At 46.0% G+C, this 24,973-nt stretch overlaps 2 protein-coding genes and 1 long non-coding RNA gene across 3 annotated transcripts; all 3 read left to right on the top strand.

Moving 5' to 3' along the window:
• The first annotated feature begins 1,320 nt into the window (after positions 1-1,320).
• Positions 1,321-5,872, top strand: LOC144325803 (uncharacterized). Its single transcript, XM_077920269.1, has 3 exons — positions 1,321-2,479; positions 3,368-3,676; positions 5,169-5,872. The coding sequence occupies exons 1-3, from the start codon at positions 2,284-2,286 to the stop codon at positions 5,279-5,281; spliced, it is 618 nt and encodes a 205-aa protein (XP_077776395.1). The 5' UTR covers positions 1,321-2,283; the 3' UTR covers positions 5,282-5,872.
• An 11,179-nt stretch (positions 5,873-17,051) lies between these two features.
• Positions 17,052-21,461, top strand: LOC144325870 (uncharacterized). The gene is made up of 4 exons (XM_077920656.1): positions 17,052-17,191; positions 18,573-18,967; positions 20,213-20,524; positions 21,448-21,461. Exons 1-4 carry the CDS (start codon positions 17,052-17,054, stop codon positions 21,459-21,461), a joined length of 861 nt encoding a protein of 286 aa, XP_077776782.1.
• A 1,081-nt stretch (positions 21,462-22,542) lies between these two features.
• On the top strand, positions 22,543-23,239 carry LOC144325804 (uncharacterized). The gene is made up of 2 exons (XR_013390986.1): positions 22,543-22,650; positions 23,069-23,239. It is a non-coding gene; the product is annotated as an uncharacterized LOC144325804 (long non-coding RNA).
• Positions 23,240-24,973: the final 1,734 nt, after the last annotated feature.

A 24,973-nucleotide genomic window follows, 5' to 3' on the forward strand; every position in this document is an offset into this window, starting at 1 on the left:
CCCGGCGTGACTTCGCACCGGGCTCCAGAGGGTTGTGCGGAGCTGTGCGAAGCCCAGGAGTGCAGGCAGCTCTGCGCAACCCTCCGGAGCCCGGTGCGGCTTCGCGCCAGGCTCCCGAGGGTTGCGCAGAGCTTCCTGAAGCCTGGAGAGCGAGAGGGGTTGGTGCGCACCGACCCCTCTCGCTCTCCAGGCTTCAGCGAAAGCCTGTATTCGCCCCATAGGATGCACACACATTTCCCCTTCATTTTTGTAGGGGAAAAGGTGCGTCCTATAGGGCGAAAAATACGGTAATTATAAAAGCAGCATAAAATACGATATAAAAACATGAATAACAATAAAAATCAAAAATCAATTAGATAATCCCCAGGGCTAGCTGGCTGAGTTGGTCCTACTTGGGCCAGCGAGGAGGCCAGAGGAGAATTAGCTGTGGGATCCCAGAGCGGGTAATCTTCATAAAAGGGGGAAGGGGAGGGAAGGGAAGGGAAATGAAAGATCAGGCTGAATTCAAATTAAAGGCCAGGCGGAATAGCTCTGTCTTACAGGCCTGATGAAAGGAGGTTAAATCCTGAAGGGCCCTAGTCTCATGGGACAGAGCATTCCACCAGGTCGGGGCCATCACTGAGAAGGCCCTGGCCCTGGTGGAGGACAGTCTGACTTCCTTAGGGCCTGGGACCTCTAAACTATGGTTATTCATGGATCTTAAGGTCCTCTGTGGGCCAGACCAGGAGAGGCGGTTCCATAGGTACAAGGGCCCTAAGCCACAAAGGGCTTTAAAGGTCAAGACCAGCACCTTGAACCTGACCCTATACTCAGTGGCGTAGCGTGGGTTGTCAGCACCCGGGGCAAGGCAAGTAATTTGCGCCCCCTAACCCGTGGATTTGCGCCCCCTAACCCGTGGATTTGCGCCCCCTAACCTGTGGATTTGCCCTAACCCCAGATGTTGCGCCCGGTGCGGCCGGCCCCCCCTGCACCCCCCACGCTACGCCACTGCCTATACTCCACCAGGAACTTTGCAAGTTCTGGGACTCAGAGAATGCCATGCAGGATGTGCAGTTGCCCAGGAATCAATAGGTGGGAAACCAGATCCCTTCTCAACTCATTGTGAAAATATGGCGAACAGTCACTAACAAACTGGCGTCCCCAAACAGCTGACAGGCAATCTTCCCTCCAGACTAGGCACCCAAATTCTGAAACCATCAGGGTGACTTGACTACTGAACAAACTTGAAGCAGAACACACACACACACACACACACACACATATCTGGAAAGCTGCATAGAAGCAAGAGATTTGGAAAACCTAAAACTGTGCTGGAAAAAGGTCAGTGATCTGTTGACCTGCAAAGGATTCAAAGGTGAATTAGTGAGACAGCCCCCACCACTGACTTTTCTCTGTGCTGCCCATTAAGATATTTCAACGCCCACATGGAAGTGGTTTTTCTGCAAGAAGCCAGCGCCACATTAGATTTTTTTTCCACTAAAGCTGCTGCACATTCGATGTGGGCTTTGGGCTTCCGGCTGCTGCAATGCCGCTGACCGCGTACCTCTTTTTGTTCTCCACAGGTAAAATTTCTTCTGATGCTTTTATCTGACTCTTAACTCTTGGGATGCTTCCAGACAAACCCTGTTTGTTGAGCATTCATCCCGATTTGTTTGCACAAAAGGGAAGTTAGACTACATTGGTTACTTCTTGCGTTTCAGTTCTGATTTGTCTGCAACATCACTCCAAGCAATAGTTTCCCTACGCTTCTAATCACTTTCCTTGCTGTAATATGTTTTATGGGTCTTTGGGGGGTGTTGTTGTTGTGCAATAATGCAAAATCTGCTCTAATTGTAACCCAGATTTGCCAGGATGGGACTGAATCCCACCCACAAATCAAGGAGATTCTGGAAGCAGTCTGAGCACCTGAGAAACTTGGTGGGTTGAATATTTATGCGCTCTGAAACTTTCTGCAGATTAGGTAAAATATTTTCCACCTTCTCCTTTAGCATGTGTCTTGTTTCCAGGACTTCAGTTGCAGGACAGTGTAGGGATTCTCAAACAGCGTGATGTCTCCTTCAATGTCTTCTTGCAAGAAAAGCCAGAGCGAGAAACAGCAACCATAAATGGTCCTTGTGGTCTTTCTCCTCCACAGTGTTCCCAGCACACTTGCAGATCCTGCATCCAACCCAGCGGTTCCTGTTCGTGGATATTGGTGAGACGGCACAGATCTCGTGCACTTCTGTAGAAGATATTGAAGATCAGGCATTATCATTCAGCTGGTACAAAAGAAGAGAACACGGAATGCCGATTTTTATCAAGAGCTGCGATGTTAGAAAACCCGGAGACAGATTTGCTTGCAAAGTTAATCCTAACCGTCGAAATGCCGTACTGGAGATCCTTAATGTGCAGAGCTCTGATTCTGGGCAATATTTCTGTGCCCAAGAATCTCCTAGTGGCTTGCATTTCAGCAATGCAACAGCTTCACTGATTGTTGGAGGTAAGAAATCAGGGCTGACGGAGCTTTGCAGTGGCACTAATCATGTCAATGGCAGATTTCAGTTTGTTAATTTTAAAGCCACTGGGGCAAAAAATAAGCCCTTTGTTCGTTCCCCGGATAGGCAGAGCCCAATTTCCTACCAAGAGATGGAGTCAGGAAGAACAAGAAAGGTGCAATTGCATTTTATTATGCCGCAAACCCAGAAGTGAGTGCAGTGGCGTAGCGTGGGTTGTCAGCACCCGGGGCAAGGCAAGTAATTTGCGCCCCCTAACCCGAGTGAGCCAGGTAGGGGCAGAGAGCTGCGAGTGCGAGCGCGCCCCCCCGAAGTTGCGCCCGGTGCGGCCGGTCCCCCCTGCACCCCCTACGCTACGCCACTGAGTGAGTGTTCCGGTTTTCAAATGTTCTTTGGAACCCGAACGTCCGACGGTGCTTCTGTGTCTTCTGCAAGAGCTTCCAGCAGCCAATCGGAAGCCGCACCTTGGTTTCCGAACATTTTGGAAGTTCAACAGACTTCCGGAACAGATTCCATTCAGTTCCAAGGTATGACTGTATACTACCCCCAAGATCAGAGGCAGCCTGTATGTAAATCAGCTCCTCTTCCCAGACTTCTCCCTTTGGCCACCCATTGCTGTCCTACTACCAGTCCCTGAGCTTTTTTCCCCCTTGGGGGTTCCCCAGCTGCCCCTCCCATTCCTCTGCCTCCAGCCAGTCCATGACATCCAGAAACATTACTGACCATGGAGGCAGATCATCGCCATTGATGCTGAACTAGACCTTTCCGTTGAGCTTCGTAATTTTCAAAAGCGCAGTACCAGGGCAGAAATCTGAAACGCGCCTCTTCCTTGGAGATTGTTCTTACTGTGCCCCTTGCTTTGTTTTCCTCTTCAGACAGTTATACTCCGAGCACCCGGGTGATGCTTTTGCAGCCCTCTAACCAAGACCCAGATTCCCAGTTCAAGAACCAACTTGTCTGCGTGGTCCATGGCGTGTCCAACTTAGTCCAGGTGTCCTGGGACGTCCCGGGATATCACCTGCCTGAAGCCCAGACCCTTTTAGCCAAAACCAACAGTGGGTCCTTAACTCTTGTCAGTCTCCTTCGCTTCCCTGTGGAATTGCACAGCCGTGGAGGAAATGTTACGTGTGAAGTCAGATTCAACTCTTCCAGCACCAGTGTGAAGAGTTCTGTTTCCAATGCATGTGAGTAATTCTGCAAACCGCTGACTTTGCTACCATAAGACACAGGAGCAGAGGATCTTGCCTTGTTCTGAATCAGACCCTTGGTCCACCTAGCTCAGGTGGGAGAAGGAGACATCTGAAGGGGGAAATGTGATTTCATAGACTTGTAGAGTCAGAAGGGACCCTGTGAATCATCTATCCCAACCCTCTGCAATGCAGGAATATTCTGCTGTCTCATACGGGGATCGAACCCGCAACCTTGGCATTATCAGCACCATGCTCTAGCCAGCTGAGCTACGAGCTTAGTGGCAGAATGGAGTGAGAAGGGGAAGCTGTAGGGAGTTAATATGGGGGGAATGGTGGGGGACTGGCAAGCAGGGCGGACAAGGGTGCAGCGCCTATTAGTACAATATAAATAAATATAGAGAATGGCATCATGCCACAGCTGTGTCAAACACCACCGGTGCCAGGGCTGCAGAAAAATGTTTTAGTATCAGTCACTATCTGCGAGGCTGGTGGTATAAAGTGTGTTCTCCCTCATGTTCTCCCTCACGGGTTGCGGGCAGGGCTGACAAGACACCTTACTGTTACTAGGCAAATGGTTTGGCCATTCTTTAAGCAGGGGGCGGGCTGTTACTGGGGAAAGCTAGATGTTGCCATTTGTTGATTGACAGCCCTATTTGTTAACTACAATACACACAGCGACGAACTTCCTCTTTTCGCTGCGTGCTTGGGATCACCTGGCCTCCCTTCCCTAATGTTAGGCTGTTTGCTTGACCTTGCGATGCCTGTCATGGGGTCGTCTGCTTTGGGGCAGGGGCCTGGTAGGAATTTTGCCATTTGGCTGATTAGTGTGTGCCACTTGGTTTTTGCCTACTGCGTAGCAAACCGTCATAACTTGTAAGGTTTGCGGTTAGGCATTGGTCTTAGAATTGGTTGCTGGGGGGGTATGGATTCGGCTGTGCCTGCCCCCCAAAATGCTGCTGCTGGTGGAGGGGTATGGATTCGGCTGTGCCTGCCCCTCCAAAATGCTGCTGCTGCTGCTGAAGGGTTTTACCGTTAAAGGAACCCAGGGGCTCCCCATGCTTTTGTCCGAAACCCCCTGGCAAGGGGCTAGGGCCACGCAAGCTCCTGGGAGCATGCTGGGGAGAGGTGAGGCATGGTTCCCAGTCCCGTCCCTCTCCCCAGGTGACTTACCCTTTCTGACTTCGCAGGGGGTGCGAATGTCAGAGCTGTCCCCAGGCGGGGTCAGTTAGTGCTACCAATGCCTAAGCAACCACTCACATTGCTGTAATTTGAATAAAGTTGTGGCCAAAATTGTGCCAAAAACCTTAAACAAAATTAAGTGTCAATTGTGTTTTTCTTTGGGGGGGGGGGTGTCTTCGGGACCTCGACGCGCAAATCAGAAGTGAAACAAAGAGCTAGAGAGACTGTTAAGACTTCTCTGTCCAGAGAAGGAAGTCCTAAGAGAACTGATATGATGTTTCTTATCTTTGTAAAATTTCCCCTGTAGATGCAGAGATTCCTCAGTGCCTCTTCAGATATACGTGGGTCCTGGATACACTGACGTTGCTGCTGCTTCCCCTAAACTTCCTTTGGATTCAATTCTACCCTTCCGACTCCTAAAGGGCATCATGAACCACATCCGAGGAAAAACTTAAAGGAGGACAACATGTCGCTTTATGCAGAAGGAAATCCACAGGATTATTAGGAGGGTTTATATAATATCCTAGGGTTTGGGCAGAAGTTAGACCACCGTATAACTGAATATATTTACACGTTGTCTGTATCTCGACTGGCCAGGCTGCAAAGTGCAATGCTGGAAGTTGAAGCAAACAAATAAACGTCATTTTCACATGCTGCAGGACGGGTATGGAATCGTTCCCCCTGTCAGGAATTTTATTCCTGTGTGTCCAGGGTTGCAGCAAGAGAGGCTTAGCATTGCAAGAATTCCTCAGGTGGTCTTATAGGAATTCTAAGGTCATTATTTATATATATAATATAAACATTCATAAATGTACAAGGCAAAGACATACGTAAATATGTAAACCATGTGTCTGAAATAGTACAGGAGAGCAACCCTGAAGCCATTTTGACTCTTCTCTGCAGTTGATGAAGGAAAGGGGAAAACCTCCCCATTGTCTCTTTGCTCACAAATCCTGTCTTAAAGGGTGCATTGGTGTATGAATAGGGTGTCCCTGTGACCTGGATTCAGGAACTGAGTATTTGCTCTTTGCATTTAAGTTCCTCAAGAAAACTGCGTTTTCACAATAAAATAAAGAATTTTATTATTCTTTTTTTTTTTTACTTTATTATATTTTTTTATCCCACCTTTTCCTCCAATGAGCCCAAGGTGGTGTGCCTATCAGGGATGATTTTGCGGTGATTCCTACATTGGAGGGGTCCTTTTCAAACCCTACAGCTCTGTGATTCTATCAACATCCCAATTTGCGCTTTGCCGTGCAATTCACCAGCTGCGCCTTTAAACCTTGCCCTGCTCATTTATCGCTCAGATTTCAGCATTCAAATGTCTGGCGGAAACGGAGACCCAAGTTCGAATCCTTCCTCCGGAAGTTTAGGCTGAGGCAGCCTCCTTTTTGGGGCCTGCCTCCTCAACCCAGGGGCCCTGCTGGGTTGTGGGCTCTCGGCAAACGCCCAACCCTGGTCACCCTTGGTGTTGGAACTACTCCCAGATTTGGCCATACGAATCATCAGGGCAGAGCAGTTCCCAGGCAGAGAGGACCAGAAGGAGGCAAAAGCAAACTGACAACAGTTTTCTACCTCTCAGCAGCCTGTGACCAAGATGAGTAAACAAGAGATGCTATCACTTGCACAGCGGGTACCAGAAGAAGCCACAAGAATTGCCTTAACGCATGTCAGAGGGTGAAGGGGCCTGAGGCTGTTTGACCACATTTGTTACGGTCAGGGTCCAAGCACCGTTTGTGGTCTTTGGGTCTGAGCCAGTCTTGCTGCACTTGGGGCTTTTCTGCTCACAGGAAAGGGTGTGGAGCCGCTGTCTGTGCTGCTAAATTCTGGCTTAGGCTCACAAGAAGTGGCCTTAAACTATGGTTACCAGATTTTTTCCAATGAATCCAGGGACACTTGTTTATTTTTTGAAGCTGAGTAGCAACAGGGAGTCAGTAGTGGGGATGGTGAGGCAAAAGACCCTGGGCCCAAGCACACATGCATATTGTATAAAGGTGCAAAGGCCTTCTTCCGCACCCTGTGAAACATAAATGCACAGTTTTTAAAAAACCAAGCAATGGCCACCTGCCAGAAACTCCCGAGCCTCCCCCAGTCAGTCAAAACAAAGGGAGACAGGGGCAGGAGATTGGGGGAGGCAACTGCGCCGTTGCCCAGTTTTTTAAAAACTCTGCGCATTTACCGTATGTTTCAAAAGGTGCTTTGCACCTTGCCCGGCAGAGAAACCGCGTGCCTTGCACCCCTCCTGGGCAATGGCGTGCCACCCGCCCGTGACTCCCAAGCCTCCCCCAATCTCCTGCCCCCTTCCCCCTTTGATCTGTACCGCCGGACGTCCCCGGTTCCCTTTTGGCAGTGGCGACATCAGCGTCAGTCAGCAGCCCGGAGCCAGCCTGGTAGCGCAGTTGGCTCTGGCTGGCTTCAGAAGCTGCTTGCTGCTTGCTGCTGTGGCGCCTGCCATTTTTCCTCGCAGGAAGTCCCCATATGATTTATCTTGTGCACAACACATCATATGGGGACTGCGGGTGCCATGGCAGTGAGCAGCTCCTGAAGCCAGCCAGAGGCAACTGCGCTACCAGCCTGGCTCCGGGCTGCTGAGACTGCCGCTGCCACGTTTCCCGGGACAGATTTGCAAATCTTGGGACTGTCCCCGGGAACCAGGGACGTCTGGTAACCCTACCTTAGACAACTATTTTACTTTTAAAAGATGACTGAAGGCGGCCCTGTTTAGGGAAGTTTTTAATGTCTGATGCTGTATTGTTTTTAATATTCAGTTGGAAGCCGCCCAGAGTAGGGCAGGGTATAAATAATAAATTATTATTATTATTTTGAGATGCTTAAAAATGAGGGTCTGGACATAAGCAATATAGCTAATATTGTACTGCCAACTTTACTGTATGCTTGTGAAACATGGACCACTTATAAACGCCATCTCCAACTCCACTAAAGATTCCATCAACGGTCTCTCTGGAAAATTGTACACATCACTTGGGAAGACAGGTGAACTAATACCAGTGTACTGGAAGAAGCAAAGACCACCAGTGTTGAAGCAATGATTCTTCAACATCAACTTCCTTAGACTGGTCATGTTGTGTGGGTGCCTGATGATCATCTTCCAAAGCAACTACTCTATTCCGAACTTAAAAATGGAAAGTGTAATACTGGTGGTCAACAAAAGAGGTTTAAAGACTGTCTCAAGGCAAATCTAAAAAAAATGTAGTATAAACACTGACAACTGGGAAACACTGGCCTGCGAGCGCTCCAGTTGGAGAACAGCCTTTACCAAAGGTGTCATCGGCTTTGAAGACACTCGAACTCAGGACACAAGGGAGAAACGTGCTAGGAGGAAGGCACGCTTGGCAAACCGTCATTGTGATCAATACCCACCCGGTAACCAATGTCCCCACTGTGGAAGGACGTGTGGATCCAGAATTGGCCTCCACAGTCACTTACAGACTCATTGTTCAAACCGTGTTTATGGAAGACAATCTTACTCGGCTAAGATGATTGCCAAAGAAGGGGAAAAATATTTAATACAAGCATCTATGTTCAGCAAGTTAAACGATAGCAAAGTTGGGCAGGACTAGGTGGCCCTTTGGGATTGCAACACTGCAAATCTACGAAAGTCTCCGTTTTGCTTTTCTTTCTTCATTGCTCCAGTTTGATCTGGATTCCATTTGTTGCAACGTAGCTCTGCATACTCTGTCTGGAAGAGAAGGAAGCAGAGCAGTTATAGGCTGCTCACTCGTTGTAAAAGTTGATTTCCCACATCTGTAAAATCAAACGAACTTTTGATGTTTTTACTAGAATGTTTATCTCTTTTGCATGAATGGGTGTTGGGGGAAAAATGGTAATTTTTTTGGGGGGGAAACAAAAAACTTCTTAGTTACCTTGGGTAGTTTCTACGAGAAAGTTACTTACAGAGAAGGATATATTCAAAGTTGAACATCAAAGGCCTAATAATGATGTTAATGTTAATTAATAAGAATTTGTATCCAAGAGAATTCTACTCCGAGTAGTCTCAACTACCACCATCCTTAATCACTAAAGGTAAAGGTAAAGGTACCCCTGCCCGTACGGGCCAGTGGTGTCCGACTCTAGGGTTGTGCGCCCATCTCACTTAAGAGGCTGGGGGCCAGCACTGTCCGGAGACACTTCCGGGTCACATGGTCAGCGTGACAAAGCTGCTCTGGTGAGCCGGCACCAGTGCAGCACACGGAAACGCTGTTTACCTTCCCGCTAGAAAGCGGTACCTATTTATCTACTTGCACTTAGGGGTGCTTTTGAACAGCTAGGTGGGCAGGAGCTGGGACCGAAAGATGGGAGCTCACCCCGCCTCCTTAATCACTACCCATCATCAATAAACATTTCCTGGGCAGCTTGCAAACCACATTTAAACACTCAGTTCAGGAAAGCTTCAGTGCCTGGTCACCTGGATACCATTTTCCCTCACCACAAGCCTTTTCACATCCAAAAATCCTCATTCAAATGCAACCCACACTTCTGCACTACCTAGGGTTGCCATATTACAGAAATCTGGACAGAATTGTTCACTCTTTTTTTTGCAAAATAATAAAAAAGAGGTATTAGAGCTATTTTTTCCAGAAATTGCCAAAATTGCCACTACCGGTATGCTCTCTCTGTGTGTCTGCCTATCTGCCTCCTGGGTTCCTGGGTTGCCCAAAATTAGGACTGGTTCCTTCCAAACCCTCCTGCAAAATACAGGAACACACATCTTTCTGAAATTTCAGTATGCAAAGCCAGAATTTACCTGCGGGATCTCCCTCATGGGTATTTGGTTTCCTGGTTTCTCTGTATTCCCTGTGAGGAAGGAAAAAAGAAGGGACGTTTTATTGGTCTACTCAGAAGCAAGTTCCTTCAACTTCCGTGGGATTTCCTCCTGGCTCCCAGTGTGCCTCACACACTTCAAGGCCCCTTGAATAACGACCCGCAGTTTATCTTACAAAAGGATTACCTGTGTGAAGAAGTTTTCTGAAGAATAGGGCAGAGAGCGAGATCAGGAGGATGACGCTGACAACGCAGGGCACCCCAAAATATAGTATGGAGACGCAGTCATCTGTCAATGAGAAGGAGAGGGAAACAGGGGTCAGCAACTAGACCGGCCATTGGCAGAGAACAATGTTAAGCAAAGACTCTACATTTCATAGAATCACAGAACTTCAGAGCTGGAAGGTACCCATGGGGTCATCTAGACCAACCCCCAGCAATGCAGGAATCTCAACTAAAGCATCCAAAATAATGTCCTCTTAGCTACCCAAAAGCAACAAGACTGGGGTGCTGCCTGTCCTGGGATGACCAGAGGAAACATTAGGAAACCGGGGTTGCCACGCGCCTGGATTTTCCCAGACAAAAATGATGATGATGATGATGATGATGATAATAATAATAATAATAATAATAATAATAATAATAATAGTTTATTATGTATACCCTGTCACTCTGGGCAGCTTCCAACAGAATATTAAAATACAATAATTTATTAAACATTGAAAGCTTCCCTAAACATCCGTGATTCATCCGTGTTGCTCAGAAAATTGAGACAACCCCACTAGGTTAAAGGTGGGGAACATCAGGCCTCTGTGGCGGAGAGCAGTCCAGAATCAGAACCCGGGAGAGGAGGGAGGCCATGAGGCAGAGATGAGGCAGGCTGGCAAAGAAATCTGCCCCTCCTGCTGCAACAAGCTCCCCTCCCCGCTGGTCTCCAAGGACCAGGGGAGGTATGAAGCGGGAAGAGCAAAGGCAGGCACACCGGCATAGTCTCAGATTGCTTGGGGAGGACTTGGAGGAGGAGGAAGCTTAGGCAGCCATGGGAAGGCAGGGACCTTCAGTCTCAGAAACTGCCTCATAGGGGCAAGACCTGCAGAGAAGCGTTGCTGTGCTCATTAGGCCTGGCGCTCCTGAGGAGACCTTGTCTCTGTGGGATGTAAAACACAGGAGCAGTCAATTACAACATTCCTAGAGTGTACATGTTGAGACATGGGGAGGGATGTTTGTCCAGCCAGCAGGTAAACTTCCTGGGACAGACTTCCTCCACATGTGACCAGAGGTGGGTGTGGCCTCACCTGTGCAGGTAATGATAAAAGCACAGGGCAGGGCAGCCATCTCTCTCTTGCGTCTTGCTCTCTTGCTTCTCTTGCAACATCTGCTAAAGATGCCCTCTTGGCTCCCAGCCAAGAGAGGATAAAGAGACTATCTTCTTATAAGATAGATTCTAAATGTATATTACCTTATTAAGCCTGTCTGCCTTCTGGGATCCGATTGTGAACAAAATGTGAGTAAACTCTTTTTATACTTTTATAAAGGACTGTGTCGTGTCTTGTATTTTAAGAAGGAACAAAGGGGAAATTACCAGAGTGATTATTATAGAGGTTCTAGCGAACCTGAGCACACGACGTTACCGTTGCAAACTTAAAAGGGGAATGTCTTACTCTGCTGATATTTTGGGAACTTGTTAGCACAAGTTGGATAAGGATATAATCTCACAATATATCCTCTCCTGCATCCCTGAACATTCCCACAGTCTCCTCTACTAAAGAGTTAACTTCACTTAACACCGTGTGATTTATTGCTGGCCCACTCCTGGTGGATAGACACATCTACATCAGCTGGAATGGATATGGGACCAGTGGCATTGCCTCCTCCTGCTTGCCTGGATGGAGGATGGAGAGGGGTGTGCCTGCATCTGTGTCAAGGATCGGGGATCTTTGGCCCTCCAAATGCTTCTCAACCAGAATCCCCAATCTCCCTGGCCCTTCACACGCTTTCCAGGGGTGATGAGAGCTCAGCAACATCAGGAGAGGCAAAGGTTTCTCACACCTGGACGATAGAGAAACCTCTGCCTGGTGGGATGTAGATTCCTGTACAAAAGTCGGGGTCATATCTGTTCCCTGCTTCTTCCCCTCTTTGCTTTTGCCTGACACTCTCTTCTGCCCTGTTGAAGAGCTTATTCAGTGCAAATCTACCTGGGCTGGTTGACACTGTGTTTATACCTGCTGGAGAACCAACATTTCTCTTCTCTGAACAGGTATCAGGCACCTGGGTTGGAGGAATCAGCTTCACACTCCAGATACTGAAGTCTCCATTTCCGTTTGCCATGGTAATGTAATTCTGGTCCTGAGATGTTTCCCCACTCGTATTCCAGGCGTTGAAATCCCCCTTGGGGTCAGCATCAAAGAAAACACAGGGAAGGGGGGCAGCGTGGTTCAACTGAGCCTGCTCTGAGGAGGGTGGCATGGCGACAAAAAGACTTCGCCTCAAAGCACCTGAAAGAATGTTGAGAAAGATAGTCTTACGTGCCGCTCCAATCTCTGAGTGGATTTCAGGCATTCCAGGCTGAAATATACTCGGAGTCGAGAGTGGATTTCATGCTCTTTATTCAGCTCATAGTGGTGAGGAGGAATGGAAGTTCCCCCAGAATGTCTGCTTTATATACATTATTTACACAATGGGCCCCATGTGATTGGCTAATTCTGGGATTCACCTGTAGGCCAATCAGGTTGTGGATTCACTTCCACCTGGAGCTGGATTGGGTGGCTCCTGTGGACCAATCAGACTGCTGCATTCTGGACCCTATTGTTCTAGGACCAATCAGACTGCTGCATTCTGAATCCTATTGTTCTAGGACCAATCAGACTGCTGCATTCTGAATCCTATTGTTCTAGGACCAATCAGACTGCTGCATTCTGAATCCTATTGTTCTAGGACCAATCAGACTGCTGCCTTTTGGATCCTATTCAACTCAGTACATAACACAGGCACTTGGCTGGATGAAAAGAGAGGCAGGAAGTTAGGGCGAGAGGAACAGGAAATACTATTTGCTCCACCCCAAGGTGTGAGGATTTGCTACGCGGCAGGCGAAAACCAAATGGCAACAGCCAATCAGCTAAGTGGGGAAAATTCCTGCCGTGCTCCTGTCCTAATGACAGACAACACATGATGGCATAGCATGTTCAAGCACAAAGCCCTAAAAGTAGGGAAAGGTGGCCGGGTGTTCCGAATGCATGCACCGAAAGAGGAAGCTCTGGGTCATGTGCATGGGCATAAATAGGTCCCTCGAACTGTTTAGACTGCATCCCATTGGTCAGATTGCACCTAGGTACGAGGGACCTACCAATTGGGTGTTGTGGATGACCAATTGTACCCACCCACAACACAGGGTGCTGGTTTTCTAGGTCTCACTGCAATATGTGCCCTCTTTAAGGGAGGACCCGATTTTCCAAAGTTTGCTGGAGGTGCCTTCAGGGATGGAACCTGAGTCGTCCTGCTTGCAGGTGCTTGATTACTGATCCCTAGGCAGAACATACATTCAATAAATGCTGATATTTGCCCCCAAAATCTTCAAAGGCGCTCACCTGAGATGACCAGCCTAGTCCCCCTCGTGAGCCGGGTTGTGGCGCAGTAATAAACCCCAGAGTCGTTCCTTTGCACATCGCTGATCCTCAGACTGTGCCCTTGGCTTGAGTACCTGCCCTGTACTTGTTTTGCGTATGGAGAACTCTCGTAAATCCTGTGCAGATTTTTGCCTTCATCCTCCTTGTACCAGGAAACCATCAACGAGAAAGTTTCTTTTACAACGGGGCAGCGGATGTCAGCCATGTCTCCAGGAGATACCGAGATCAGGGCCAGATCCTGCGGTATTTCAGAATTTCCCTCTAACTGAGCAGCTATAAAATGGAAACAAAGGGACGTGTGATAAGCTGGTAGGAAAATGAGTGAAGGGGAAAGATTCAGACATGTCGGACTGTGAATTTATCCACAGTCCTTCTTGGAACCAGCACTGATATTATTAATTAATAATTATTAATTGAAATATACATTTTTTTAAAAAACCAGAAGCATTTTATTTGGTATTATAGGTCAGGACATTAATAGGCAAGATGTTAAATTGTTTTTATATGCAACAACTGTGGCAAGAGTATTGTTAGCCCAGAAATGGAAACAAGAAGAAATTCCGCCGAAAGAAGAATGGCAGGCGAAATTAATGGACTATGCAGAACTGGACAAAAGGACAGGAAGGATTCGAAACCTGCGGGACCAGAGATTTACAGAAGATTGGAACAAGTATATGTATTATTTGAAGAGCAACTGTAATCAACAAATTACGCTAGTAGGACTACAAGAAGTTTTGTAAGGAGAAATATACAAAGTGTTACAAAGTAGAAAAAGATAGAGATATTGGTTATGAGTTTGAAATGTAATAGGGGAAATAAGAAATGCATACTGAGAGATTAGACTGGAAAATTTTCAGACAGGATTGATGGAAGTCAAAAATTTGAATAAGATGTAAAAGTATGTTTTATTACTGTTGAAAATGATATGTTTTTTAAAAAACTAATAAAAAATTATATATATTAAAAAAATATTATTAATTTACACCACAAATTTTGGACCGTGGGTCTTTGGCGACGGTCAGTTTCATGCATTTTAGCGGCAGGCATGCTTATTCCATAACCATGACTTGAGGCATCCAAACAAAGCTTTCCTCAATGCCCTAGCTAAGGTGGAATATTTGTAGCACACTTTTCTTTTTTTTTGCTTTAAAAATGGGAATGTAAGAACACGAATATTCAGATTTGAATAAGCTATAAAAAACTAAGCTATAAATGCAGTGGCATTTTACAAGACGGACTTATACTCTTTATTTTTTAAAAGACCTCCTATGGTTTCATCCCATCTCATTGGGCGCATTTTCTTGCACCTGTGTAAATGAAGAAAACGAGAAAGAAAGCAGCCAGTGCTGTTTTGTTTTATTTTCATTCGTTTTAACTTAATTTTTACTGGAGACCTTTTTGCTCCAACCTTATGTGAGAAAGAATGATGAAAACTTACCTCTCTGAGGTGGGGGGAGGTTTAAGGCACTGCTACCGAAGCTTACAAAACGTTTTCACCGTATAGCTTTACCAAACAAAAGCAGTAATTCATATTCCTCTCACAAGTACACGTACATGTATATAAAGTCTAGCTGAATTTCCTCAGAACAGAGTTCTAAAAATGAGTGCCTTCGAACACTGCATTTTAGACACTGTTCATCAGTCAGCTTTTCTTGCTTCAACTGCAAAATCTCAGACCAAAAGGATCCAACATCAGCAACGGCAACCAGGCGAGATATTTACAATAATATCTAAGGGTTGTAATTTCCATGTTCACTGATTTTGATGGACCTAAATTGGCTGCATCCAGTGTCCTGAACAGGCCTACTCTGAGTAAGACTGATGGTGGATACCCAGAAATAAATCTCACTGTGTTCAGTGGGGCTTTCTGCCAAGCAAGTGTGTTTAGGGTTTTCAGCCCCAAAACCAAAACCAATATAAAGATACAATCTGCTGAGATCAAGTCTTTTAGCTTTCAAAGATGCTTACTGCAGAGTGACAAATGGAGGAACAAAAAATATGCATTCAATCCTGATTGGTTTACATTTATTTATTTTATGAACTGTCGCCTGGAGGAACCTAGACAAAAGACCCTCAACTCAGATATCTTTTAGGCGTAGTTATTTGACTTAACATGATGCAAAAATTGTTTTCTCCCTTGCAGACATCCTGACTGTATTTTGCTTTATAGCTGATGAGCAATACCCATTATTTGTTCAGCTAGGTAGCCGTGCTGGTCTGACGCAGTGGAAATAAACAAAGAAATTAATAAATTGTCCAGTAGCTCCTTAGAGACCAGCTAAGTTTGTTCTGGGTATAAGCTTTCGTGTGCTACTGGACAATTTTTTAATTTCTCCATTATTCGTTGCTTGCATTGTTTCATGTTATTCTTATTAAGAATCATATTATAGATAATAAAGATACATACTCGGCAGATAAAATAGAATGAGCCCAAGGAAGTGTGAGAGAGACATCTTCTGGTCCTCTTCAGGTGCTGAACTTGAAAACAGACCTGCTGGGCAAGGGCTTTCTCCTCCAGCCTAGTGCTGCGTGTGACGTACGTCTCTCAATTTCCTGCCAATTTCCGTGGGTTAGAAAGTCAAAGGTTGGGAAACGAAAGCCGCCTCTGACTTGCACGGGGTCCCCCACACAACATTCACAGGGGCAGACTTCAGCACCTTTGCTTTGAAGCCACAGAAGCAGGGAGATTTTGGAAAAAAAGAGGAGAACTTATTTCACGTGCAACTTTTGGGGGATTGAGAGAAATGCAGGAAATATGCTTTCTCTATGCAGGAAGATGAGCTCAGGATAGAGTACCACATAATGGTTCAAATGATGCATAAATTTTAGGGAAGAAAGTTGGGGGAGAGGTCACCATTTTCCACAAAGCATAGGAATACCATTTACCGTATTTTTTGTTCTATAAGACTCACTTTTCCCCTCCTAAAAAGTAAGGGGAAATGTGTGTGCGTCTTATGGAGCGAATGCAGGCTGTGCAGCTATCCCAGAAGCCAGAACAGCAAGAGGGATTGCTGCTTTCGCTGCACAGTGAACCTTTTGCTGTTCTGGCTTCTGGGATTCAGAATATTTTTTTCTTGTTTTCCTCCTCCAAAAACTAGGTGCATCTTATGGTCTGGTGCGTCTTATAGGGCGGAACATACGGTAGTGATTTTGATCTGCACAGGTGTATTTAAAGCATAAATTTCCCAAGCTGGTTTACCTACACAAACATACACCAACCTGTAATAAATGAAGGGGTAAACAAGCCAAATTTTCTGAGAGGAAAAATATTTGTTTTTGTTGTTTAGTCGTTTAGTCAAATAGAAGGGGAAGAAATGGAGGCAGTGAGAGATTTTTACTTTCTTGGGCTCCACGATCACTGCAGATGGTGACAGCAGTCACGAAATTAAAAGACACCTGCTTCTTGGGAGAAAAGCAATGACAAACCTAGACAGCATCTTAAAAAGTAGAGACATCACCTTGCCAACAAAGGTCCGTATAGTTAAAGCTCTGGTTTTCCCAGTAGTGATGTATGGAAGTGAGAGCTGGGCCATGAAGAAGGCGGATTGCCGAAGAATTGATGCTTTTGAATTATGGTGCTGGAGGAGACTCTTGAGAGTCCCATGTGATGAAATATAAAACAGATTTAAACCAATGCATGCGGCAGTTCATAACATCCATCAAAAGTCATCTGATTAATCCTTAACACACCAGTAATGAATGAACAAATTGGTACCCAGAAATCCCTAATTGTGCTTCAAGGCGGCCAGAAGCTGTTCCTGACAGTCAATTCCTCATCATGTCTAATGTCAGGGCTGGGCTTAGATGGCACAGAAGACCTGCTCCTTCAGATGCCTGCCTATTTTTGCCTCACCAGGCTCCTTCAGGAGGAAAATATCATCTTCATCTTCATTATCATCCAAGTTGAAACTTGTAGCACGATAAGGTACAGACCACTGTATTTTAATATTTTGTTGGAAGCCGCCCAGAGTGGCTGGGGAAACCCAGCCAGATGGGCAGGGTATAAATAATAAATTATATTCTATGCTATAAGAATTCCCAAGACAGAAGCAGAAATAAGCAAAGGCCTACCTGCAATTTGGCCTCGTTTTATTTCACGTACAAATCAAAGCAGCGCACTTCAAGGGTACAGACCTCATGATAAATATTCAGTGACGAGATTTAATTTCTGTGTCAACAATGCTGGCAAGAACCTTTTGATTTCCCTTTGGCTATCTCCATACGATACCTGGAGAGAGAAAAACAGAAACAGAAAAACATGGTCATGAATAGCAGAATCGTAGATTTCTAGAGTTGGGATCCCAGTGGTCATCTAGTCCAATCCCTGCAATGCAGGAATCACAGCGAAGCTAATGAGGTTAATGTCATGTTATAATACTCCCAAAGAACTGTTCCACATTTCCTTTCCCATTCCTTATTTGCATTCGTCCTTTAAAAAACGGGGTTCTATGATCTGTGCACCTAAATGATAAAATAATAATTTAAAAACTTCCATAGCCTTGCTAGTGCTTAGAGGTCTCCAATACTGAGAGGGACATTTGTGGGCTGCCCAGGACTGATTCTGCCCCAGTCCGTTTCCTCGATGGCACGCCCACAAGGAGGTGGGTCCTCTGCAAGAAGCTGGCATCAAGTTAGACCTTCTCACTGTAGCTGCTGCACATCCGATGTGGGTTTTGAGCTTCTGGCAGCTGCATCTTTCAACAATGCTGTGGGCTGCGTACATCGTTCTGGCCTCCACAGGTAACATTTATTCTGCTCCTTCTACCAGACTCTTAACACTTAAAGCATGAGAAAGTCAGTGGGTTGTATGTTTATGCACTCAGAGAGTTCCTCCACACTCAGCTCAGGCAAAATACTTTCTCCTTCAGCATGTGTCTTATTTCCAGGGCTTCAGTTGCAGGACAGTGTTGTTGTTTAGTCGTTTAGTCGTGTCCGACTCTTCTTGACCCCCTGGACCAGAGCACGCCAGGCACTCCTGTCTTCCACTGCCTCCCGCAGTTTGGTCAAACTCATGTTGGTAGCTTCAAGAACACTGTCCCACCATCTCGTCCTCTGTCGTCTCCTTCTCCTTGTGCCCTCCATCTTTCCCAACATCAGGGTCTTTTCCAGGGAGTCTTCTCTTCTCATGAGGTGGCCAAAGTCTTGGAGCCTCAGCTTCAGGATCTGTCCTTCCAGTGAGCACTCAGGGCTGATTTCCTTCAGAATGGAGAGGTTTGATCTTCTTGCAGTCCATGGGATTCTCCTCCAGCAGGACAGTGTAGGGATTCTCAAACAGTGTGATGTCTCCTTCAACGTCTTCTTGCAAGAAAAGCCAGAGCGACAAACGGCAACCATAAACGGTCTTTCTCCTCCACAGTGTTTCCAGCACACTTGCAGATCCTGCATCCGACCCAGCGGTTCCTGTTTGTGGATATTGGGGAGACGGCACAGATCTCGTGCACTTCTGTAGAAGATATAGAAGATCGGGCATTATCATTCATCTGGTACAAAAGAAGAGAACATGGAATGCCGATTTTAATCAAAAGTTGCAATGATAGAAAACCCGGAGGCAGATTTGCTTGCAAAGTTAATCCTAACCGTCGAAACGCCATACTGGAGATCCTTCATGTGCAGAGCTCTGATTCTGGCCAATATTTCTGTGCCCAAGAATCTTCTCGTGGCTTGCATTTCAGCACTGCAACATCTTCACTGATTGTTGGAGGTAAGAGATCAGGGCTGACGGAGCTTTGCTGCTGTGTGTTAGAGGCACCAGGGTCTGAATTCAAGCAGAGTCAAATAAGGACCAGTTCTCAGGATCATCCCATTCACTGCAGGCAAGATTCTTGCTGAATTTTAGCCACTGCATTCATGTAAGGAGGTGGCATGGCCCCCTGCCAGACTGCAACCACATTTGGGTGGATCGGTAGCTTATTGAGTTCAGTAAGTTGATATTGCCCTCCAGAGCAAGTTTTGAAATGTTCTTCCTCTCAAGGAAACTTTCCCCATGTTGCCTTGTGGGCTAAGAGGTTCCTAGGCATGCGCCCCTGTGCATTGTAAAACATTCCAGGCTGCGGGGTTTCTGATGCGCATTCCCTATGAACCAACACCTGAGCCTTGTCTCCAAATGAGCACTGCATGGGAATTGTGTTTTTGGTGACAGTGATCTGTCTTTTAAGGACATTGATCTGGAGTTAAAGGTAAAGGGACCCCTGACCATTAGGTCCAGTCGTGGTCGACTCTGGGGTTGCGGCGCTCATCTCGCTTTACTGGCCGAGGGAGCCAGCGTACAGCTTCCGGGTCATGTGGCCAGCAGGACTAAGCCGCTTCTAGCGAACCAGAGCAGAGCATGGAAACGCCGTTTACCTTCCCACTGGAGCAGTACCTTTTTATCTACAGTGGTACCTCAGGTTACATACGCTTCAGGTTACAGACTCCACTAACCCAGAAATAGTGCTTCAGGTTAAGAACTTTGCTTCAGGATGAGAAGAGAAATCGTGCTCTGGCGGCGCAGCAGCAGCAGGAGGCCCCATTAGCTAAAGTGCTGCTTCAGGTTAAGAACAGTTTCAGGTTAAGAACGGACCTCCGGAACGAATTTAGTACTTAACCCGAGGTACCACTGTACTTGCACTTTGAGGTGCTTTTGAACTGCTAGGTTGGCAGGAGCAGGGACCGAGCAACGGGAGCTCGCCCCGTTGCGGGGATTCGAACCGCCGACCTTCTGATCGGCAAGTCCTAGGCTCTGTGGTTTAACCCACAGCGCCACCCGCGTCCCATGATCTGGAGTTACTAAGCATCTTTTCTGAGAAGTCTTGCACACACTACCCTTGAAACCCCCACCATTTCCTGGCATAAAAGCCCAACACCAGGATGAAATTCTGAAGCCTTTGTTATCTATAGGTGGTCCTCCTTGCTGTACTCTCTTTGGAGATTGTTCTTACTGTGCCCCTTGCTTTGTTTTCCTCACCAGACAGTTATACTCCGAGCACCCGGGTGATGCTTTTGCAGCCCTCTAACCAAGACCCAGATTCTCGGTTCAAGAACCAACTTGTTTGCGTGGTCCATGGCGTGTCCAACTTAGTCCAGATGTCCTGGGACGTCCCAGGAGGTCTCCAGCAAGAGGACCAGACCCTTTTGGTGAAAAACAGCAGTGGGTCGTTATCCTTTGTCAGTGTCCTTCACCTCCCCATGGAATTACAAAACACTGTGGGAAACATCACCTGTGAAGTCAAGTTCAACTCTTCCAGCACCAGCGTGAAGAAAACTGCTGTGTTCAACGCAGGTGAGTGAATCTTTTCTTCCTGCCATAAGAATATCAGGCGGCCTTTTTCACCAACGTCGCTTATGGAAGGTCTTTTTTCCATCGTGAATTTTAACCAACCCCCCCCCCCATTGATAATACCACTGACTGCCCTTTTCTGCTTTTAGCGATGTCCAGAGTTTTACAAAACTTGCTCAATTACTCAAAGGCTCTTGAATATTCATGCCCCAAAACGCTTGCTTTTTCCTGACTGGTTAGTAATACACAGGGCTAGAGTCTGTGTGATTTGTGCTTGTATTTCTGTTGCTTTTTTATTTCGCATATGTTGCATTTTATTGTGTGACAATCTGAATTCAAATTGTACGTGTCAAATTGTACATGCCCATAACCACCTGAAGGAAGCTCATGCTCCAGCGGCAGCAGGAGGCCCCATTAGCTAAAGTGGTGCTTCAGGTTAAGAACAGTTTCAGGTTAAGAACGGACCTCCAGAACGAATTCAGTTCTTAACCCGAGGTACCACTGTATTCTGGTTGGCCTCTGTTATTTTCTCCTACTGATAGGGAACCTATACAGACTCTGGAATACCCCATAAGGGAAAAGGAACAGGTTTCTTTCCTTACAGCATCTCCTCCCCCTTTCGGAGGCAGAATCCCTCTGAATAACACCAGTTGATCACAAGTAGGGCAAGTGCTGTTGTGCTCGGGTTCTGCTTTCGGACTTCCATCGGGGATCTGGTTAGCCACTTTGAGAAGAGGAGGCTGGACTAAGTGGACCTGATTCAGCTCCGAGACTATCCTTAGGTTCTTACGGAGCCTCCAGGTCCAGGGGCAGTCTATCTGGATTTCAAGGTTCTTAGGGCCATTTGGCCACTGTGGGAACAGAATGATGGACTAGATCAGGCCAGGCTCTCCTTATGTCCTTCTTTAGTCTTTTGCCAAAAACAGCATTTCCTGAGTAAGCAAATCTTTTCCCCCTCTCTCTCTTCTTTCTAAAGCTTTGTTGACAGAAGGTGATGCAAAGTGCCTAACCCACAAAGTGTCCTTGGCTGTCGTAGCAGGATTGGCATCACTGCTCATCTCCCTGAGTTTCCTTTGGGTCCGATTTGGCCTTCCCTGGCTAGGTAATATGGGGGAACGCACCCCGGGCCGGGGGGGGGGGATCACATGAACAATATCCCCTATTCAAGTAGGTGGCCGTGTTGGTCTGCCGTAGTCAAAATAAATTAAAACAATTCTTTAAAAAGATCGTTGAAAAGACTCCTTCAAAACCTAAAAACGCTCTGAAAAGAATCAAGTCTTCAAAAAAGTTATAGGATCTAAGGAAGTCTTTAAAAGAATCCTTCTAAAAGAATTTAAAAATTATAAAGTTGCACCCTAGAGACCAACTGAGTTGTTTTCAATATAAGCCTTTGTTTGCATGCACACTTCTTCAGATACTCTGAAAACATATCTCCTGGGTCAGTTTCTCCTTATGCAGAGTGCAAAAATGAATTTCTCTGCTTGAAGTGGACAAGGCAGCCTCTGCTCCCCCTGATTTATTTTATATTTTAGTTAGCAAGATTTGTGCATGTTGCTTAATGAACAAAAAAGGGTTTTACACAAACGTTAAAAACAAGCAGACATACAAACTGAACAAAAAAAATAGACAAAATCAGCTGTTTTCCTCATCACAAAACATTGGACCAAGTCCTACTCAGAGTAGTCCCATTGAAATAAACAAACCTGATTTTAAAAATGCATATATCAGTGAAAGAAAACGTACAGAGATGCATTATGATCGAGGAGATTGTTTGCAAAGAAGTGTATATTAGTAAAAAGTGCATCCCCGAAAGTGTTTATTAGGAGAAATTTGTACTAAAATACTGGTGAGTCTTCATGTGTTTTTTTAAAATATAATTTAAAAAAATGCAAATTGCTGTAGAAGTGTGGAGAACTGACTTTAATGTTGGGAAAATGAGGGACTTAGGAGAGCGGAAATGTACAGATTTGCTCATCAGGCTCAAATGTGGAATGCAGAAGGATGTGGGATTGGTGCATTTTCTATTATTTATGGATTGGTGCATTTTCTATGTGTCTTATTATTCATTTTTTGCTCCTCAAGGTTCCCACACCAAGATCTCCGAGCCCCCATCTTCAGGGATAACAGAGGTAGGAACTCTTTTAAATATATATACATGTATAGGTTTTGAGATGCTCTAGGTTTTGAGGCGTACACAGTCTCAGGTGTACAATCTGGGCACACAACTGATAAGAATGAGGGATAAAATCAGCTCAGTTTGCATGCTGCCAAATCCACCTGTTTTGAATCCTTTGATATTTTGCACTTATCCGAATTTTGCATTGCACTCCTCTATCCAAGCAACAGTCACAAAAATGAATATATTAGGAAGAGGTGTGCCTGAAAATGAATGAATCTGTGAACGTAATGCACAGAAATACACTATATACTTGCAAAAAACATGTGTCTTGTCCCCATGAGGTCTGGCTGCTTCTCACATGGGATATAAAGGTGTTGAATTTAAGCCGTCAATCAACTAACATCCCTCTCCTCCAAATTTCAAAACAGGATGGGATTTGCTACGCCCAACTGGACTTTCAAGCAAAGACCCAAGATGAGAGGAAGAGAAGACTAGGAGCGCAAGGGAAGAAATCCAAAACTTTGAAGGACCTTTGAGAAGCACCAGTTGCTAGACTCTGATTTGGGAGGATTTAAAAAATAAATAAATTATTTAATGGATTTGTTGCCTCCGTTGTGCCAAACATTAGTTGCTAGACTCCGATTTGAGAAGACGGTGTTTTCTTTCCACCTTAATCGTGAAAGGCTACATTGCTTGCGACAAAAACTCCGAGCCACTTCTGCTGTGCGTTTGTGGCTTATTCACACCAGATAGGGGAATTGTACATGTGGTGGCAGGAAGGCTGGTCAACCATTCTGAGTCAGAGGGAGGTAAGACAAGTTTTGCATCGAACAAATAACACAAGAGAAGGATGAGAAGAGTCGGGTTTGCTTAGATGGGGGAGTCGCCAGCTTTCAGAATCTGGCTGCTCACTCCCGATCGAGGTGGAACACATTGTAGGGTTGCCAACTCCCTGCCCCGCAAGGCTCCTCTGCCTTAAGCAGCATAGCCAGAAGCAGAAATCCCACTGGGGATGCATTGCTGATGACTGAGTGTCTGCCTTCTCCTTGTCCAGGAGCCTTGCAAGGGAAATAGTTGGCGTCCCTGGCTGCAGGAGAAAATGTAGTCTTTAGCTGGCCTGGGGTGAAAGCGAGCAGGATTGGTGAGCATGTAGCAGACTGGCAAAAGAGGGGATTTGGGCAGGTACAGCTGTACCTGTAACAGATGTTCATTCTGGCATCAGCCTGACCCACGCAAAAACATTTTTTGAGGGTTGGCGGGAAGAGATCTGCCACTCTCAACATCAAGCCCTGTAACCAAGTGGATGGAAAACAATAAACCTTCCGAATTGCCCAGCAGTCTGTTTCTTTACCAGTTTCGCAGTGTTTATAGGCTGACCTATCGCAGGGCAGCTGCTATCAAGAAATAAAATTGCTTAAAACTAATTGGAAAAATGAGAAACAGACAAAATTCAAAACTGACCCATCAGGCCATCCCCAGTCAACAAGACAAGGGTGGTTTTTTTCCTGCATTCAACACTGCCTGCAATTTTATAGACTGGAGGTTATTTGATGCTTTTCGTATTCGTCTGAATTGCCTTCAGATTATAATTTATGGCATGTTTCCATTTTTTATGCAAGGTGTTTGGGAAGCTATTATTATTGTTGTTGTTAATCATCAGAGCTTTTTCCCCCTTCAGCCAGAGCTCACTGGAGCTCAGCTTTGCCACCTCTCAGGCGGGCACCATTGCCATTCAAAGAGAAGAAGGGAGAAGTTTGTGGTGAGCTCCGACACCTCTTTTCCTAGAAAAATAGCACTGATGATGATGATGATTACATTTTGTTGCAGGAATTTATGTATAGGTGGAGGGGGGGTTGCCCCTCCAGCAGATATCATGCACATGCAGCCCACTACCAAAATCACTTTTGTGACATTTGTGACTTGTCCCCACAAAACACTTCATCGCAGTTTCTTCCTATCTATTCAAAGGGCATTTGCTGCAGGATACCAAATGTAAGAATTCACTGATAAATGTATCTCTGTACTGGCTCACTGGGAAAACTTCAGAAATCCATATAGACCTGTGAGCTCAGCTCCTCAGCAGCCCCTCTGCCTGAGTGATAATCCTGGCATCCTGATACCTGAGTGCCAGACCGGTAGCCATTCCAGAAATAAACCCAGATGAAGACAAAAGGGTGGGATTAACTTGGCTGGGAAACAAGGAAATATACATATCTCTTTTGTTACACTTGATGGGTGTTTGGTGGAGGGGAAGGAGAACCATGGGGCAGGGTCCAGGATGCTCAGATTACTGCCACCAAACCTCCCCTTTCGTGATGTAACCGTGATGTATG

The sequence above is a fragment of the Podarcis muralis genome, chromosome 16 (genome assembly GCF_964188315.1).
Source record: "Podarcis muralis chromosome 16, rPodMur119.hap1.1, whole genome shotgun sequence".
NCBI lineage: Eukaryota > Metazoa > Chordata > Lepidosauria > Squamata > Lacertidae > Podarcis > Podarcis muralis.

Bases quoted from the DNA above. Each gene is read 5' to 3' on its own strand.
- LOC144325870 (XM_077920656.1), top strand. From the start codon at position 17,052: ATGTCAGGGCTGGGCTTAGATGGCACAGAAGACCTGCTCCTTCAGATG. The intron at 17,192-18,572 runs GTACAGACCACT...TCTTCTTGCAAG, and splicing joins GAAACTTGTAGCACGATAAG to AAAAGCCAGAGCGACAAACG. The intron at 18,968-20,212 runs GTAAGAGATCAG...TTTCCTCACCAG, and splicing joins ATCTTCACTGATTGTTGGAG to ACAGTTATACTCCGAGCACC.
- LOC144325803 (XM_077920269.1), top strand. From the start codon at position 2,284: ATGCCGATTTTTATCAAGAGCTGCGATGTTAGAAAACCCGGAGACAGA. The intron at 2,480-3,367 runs GTAAGAAATCAG...TTTCCTCTTCAG, and splicing joins AGCTTCACTGATTGTTGGAG to ACAGTTATACTCCGAGCACC. The intron at 3,677-5,168 runs GTGAGTAATTCT...TTTCCCCTGTAG, and splicing joins GAGTTCTGTTTCCAATGCAT to ATGCAGAGATTCCTCAGTGC.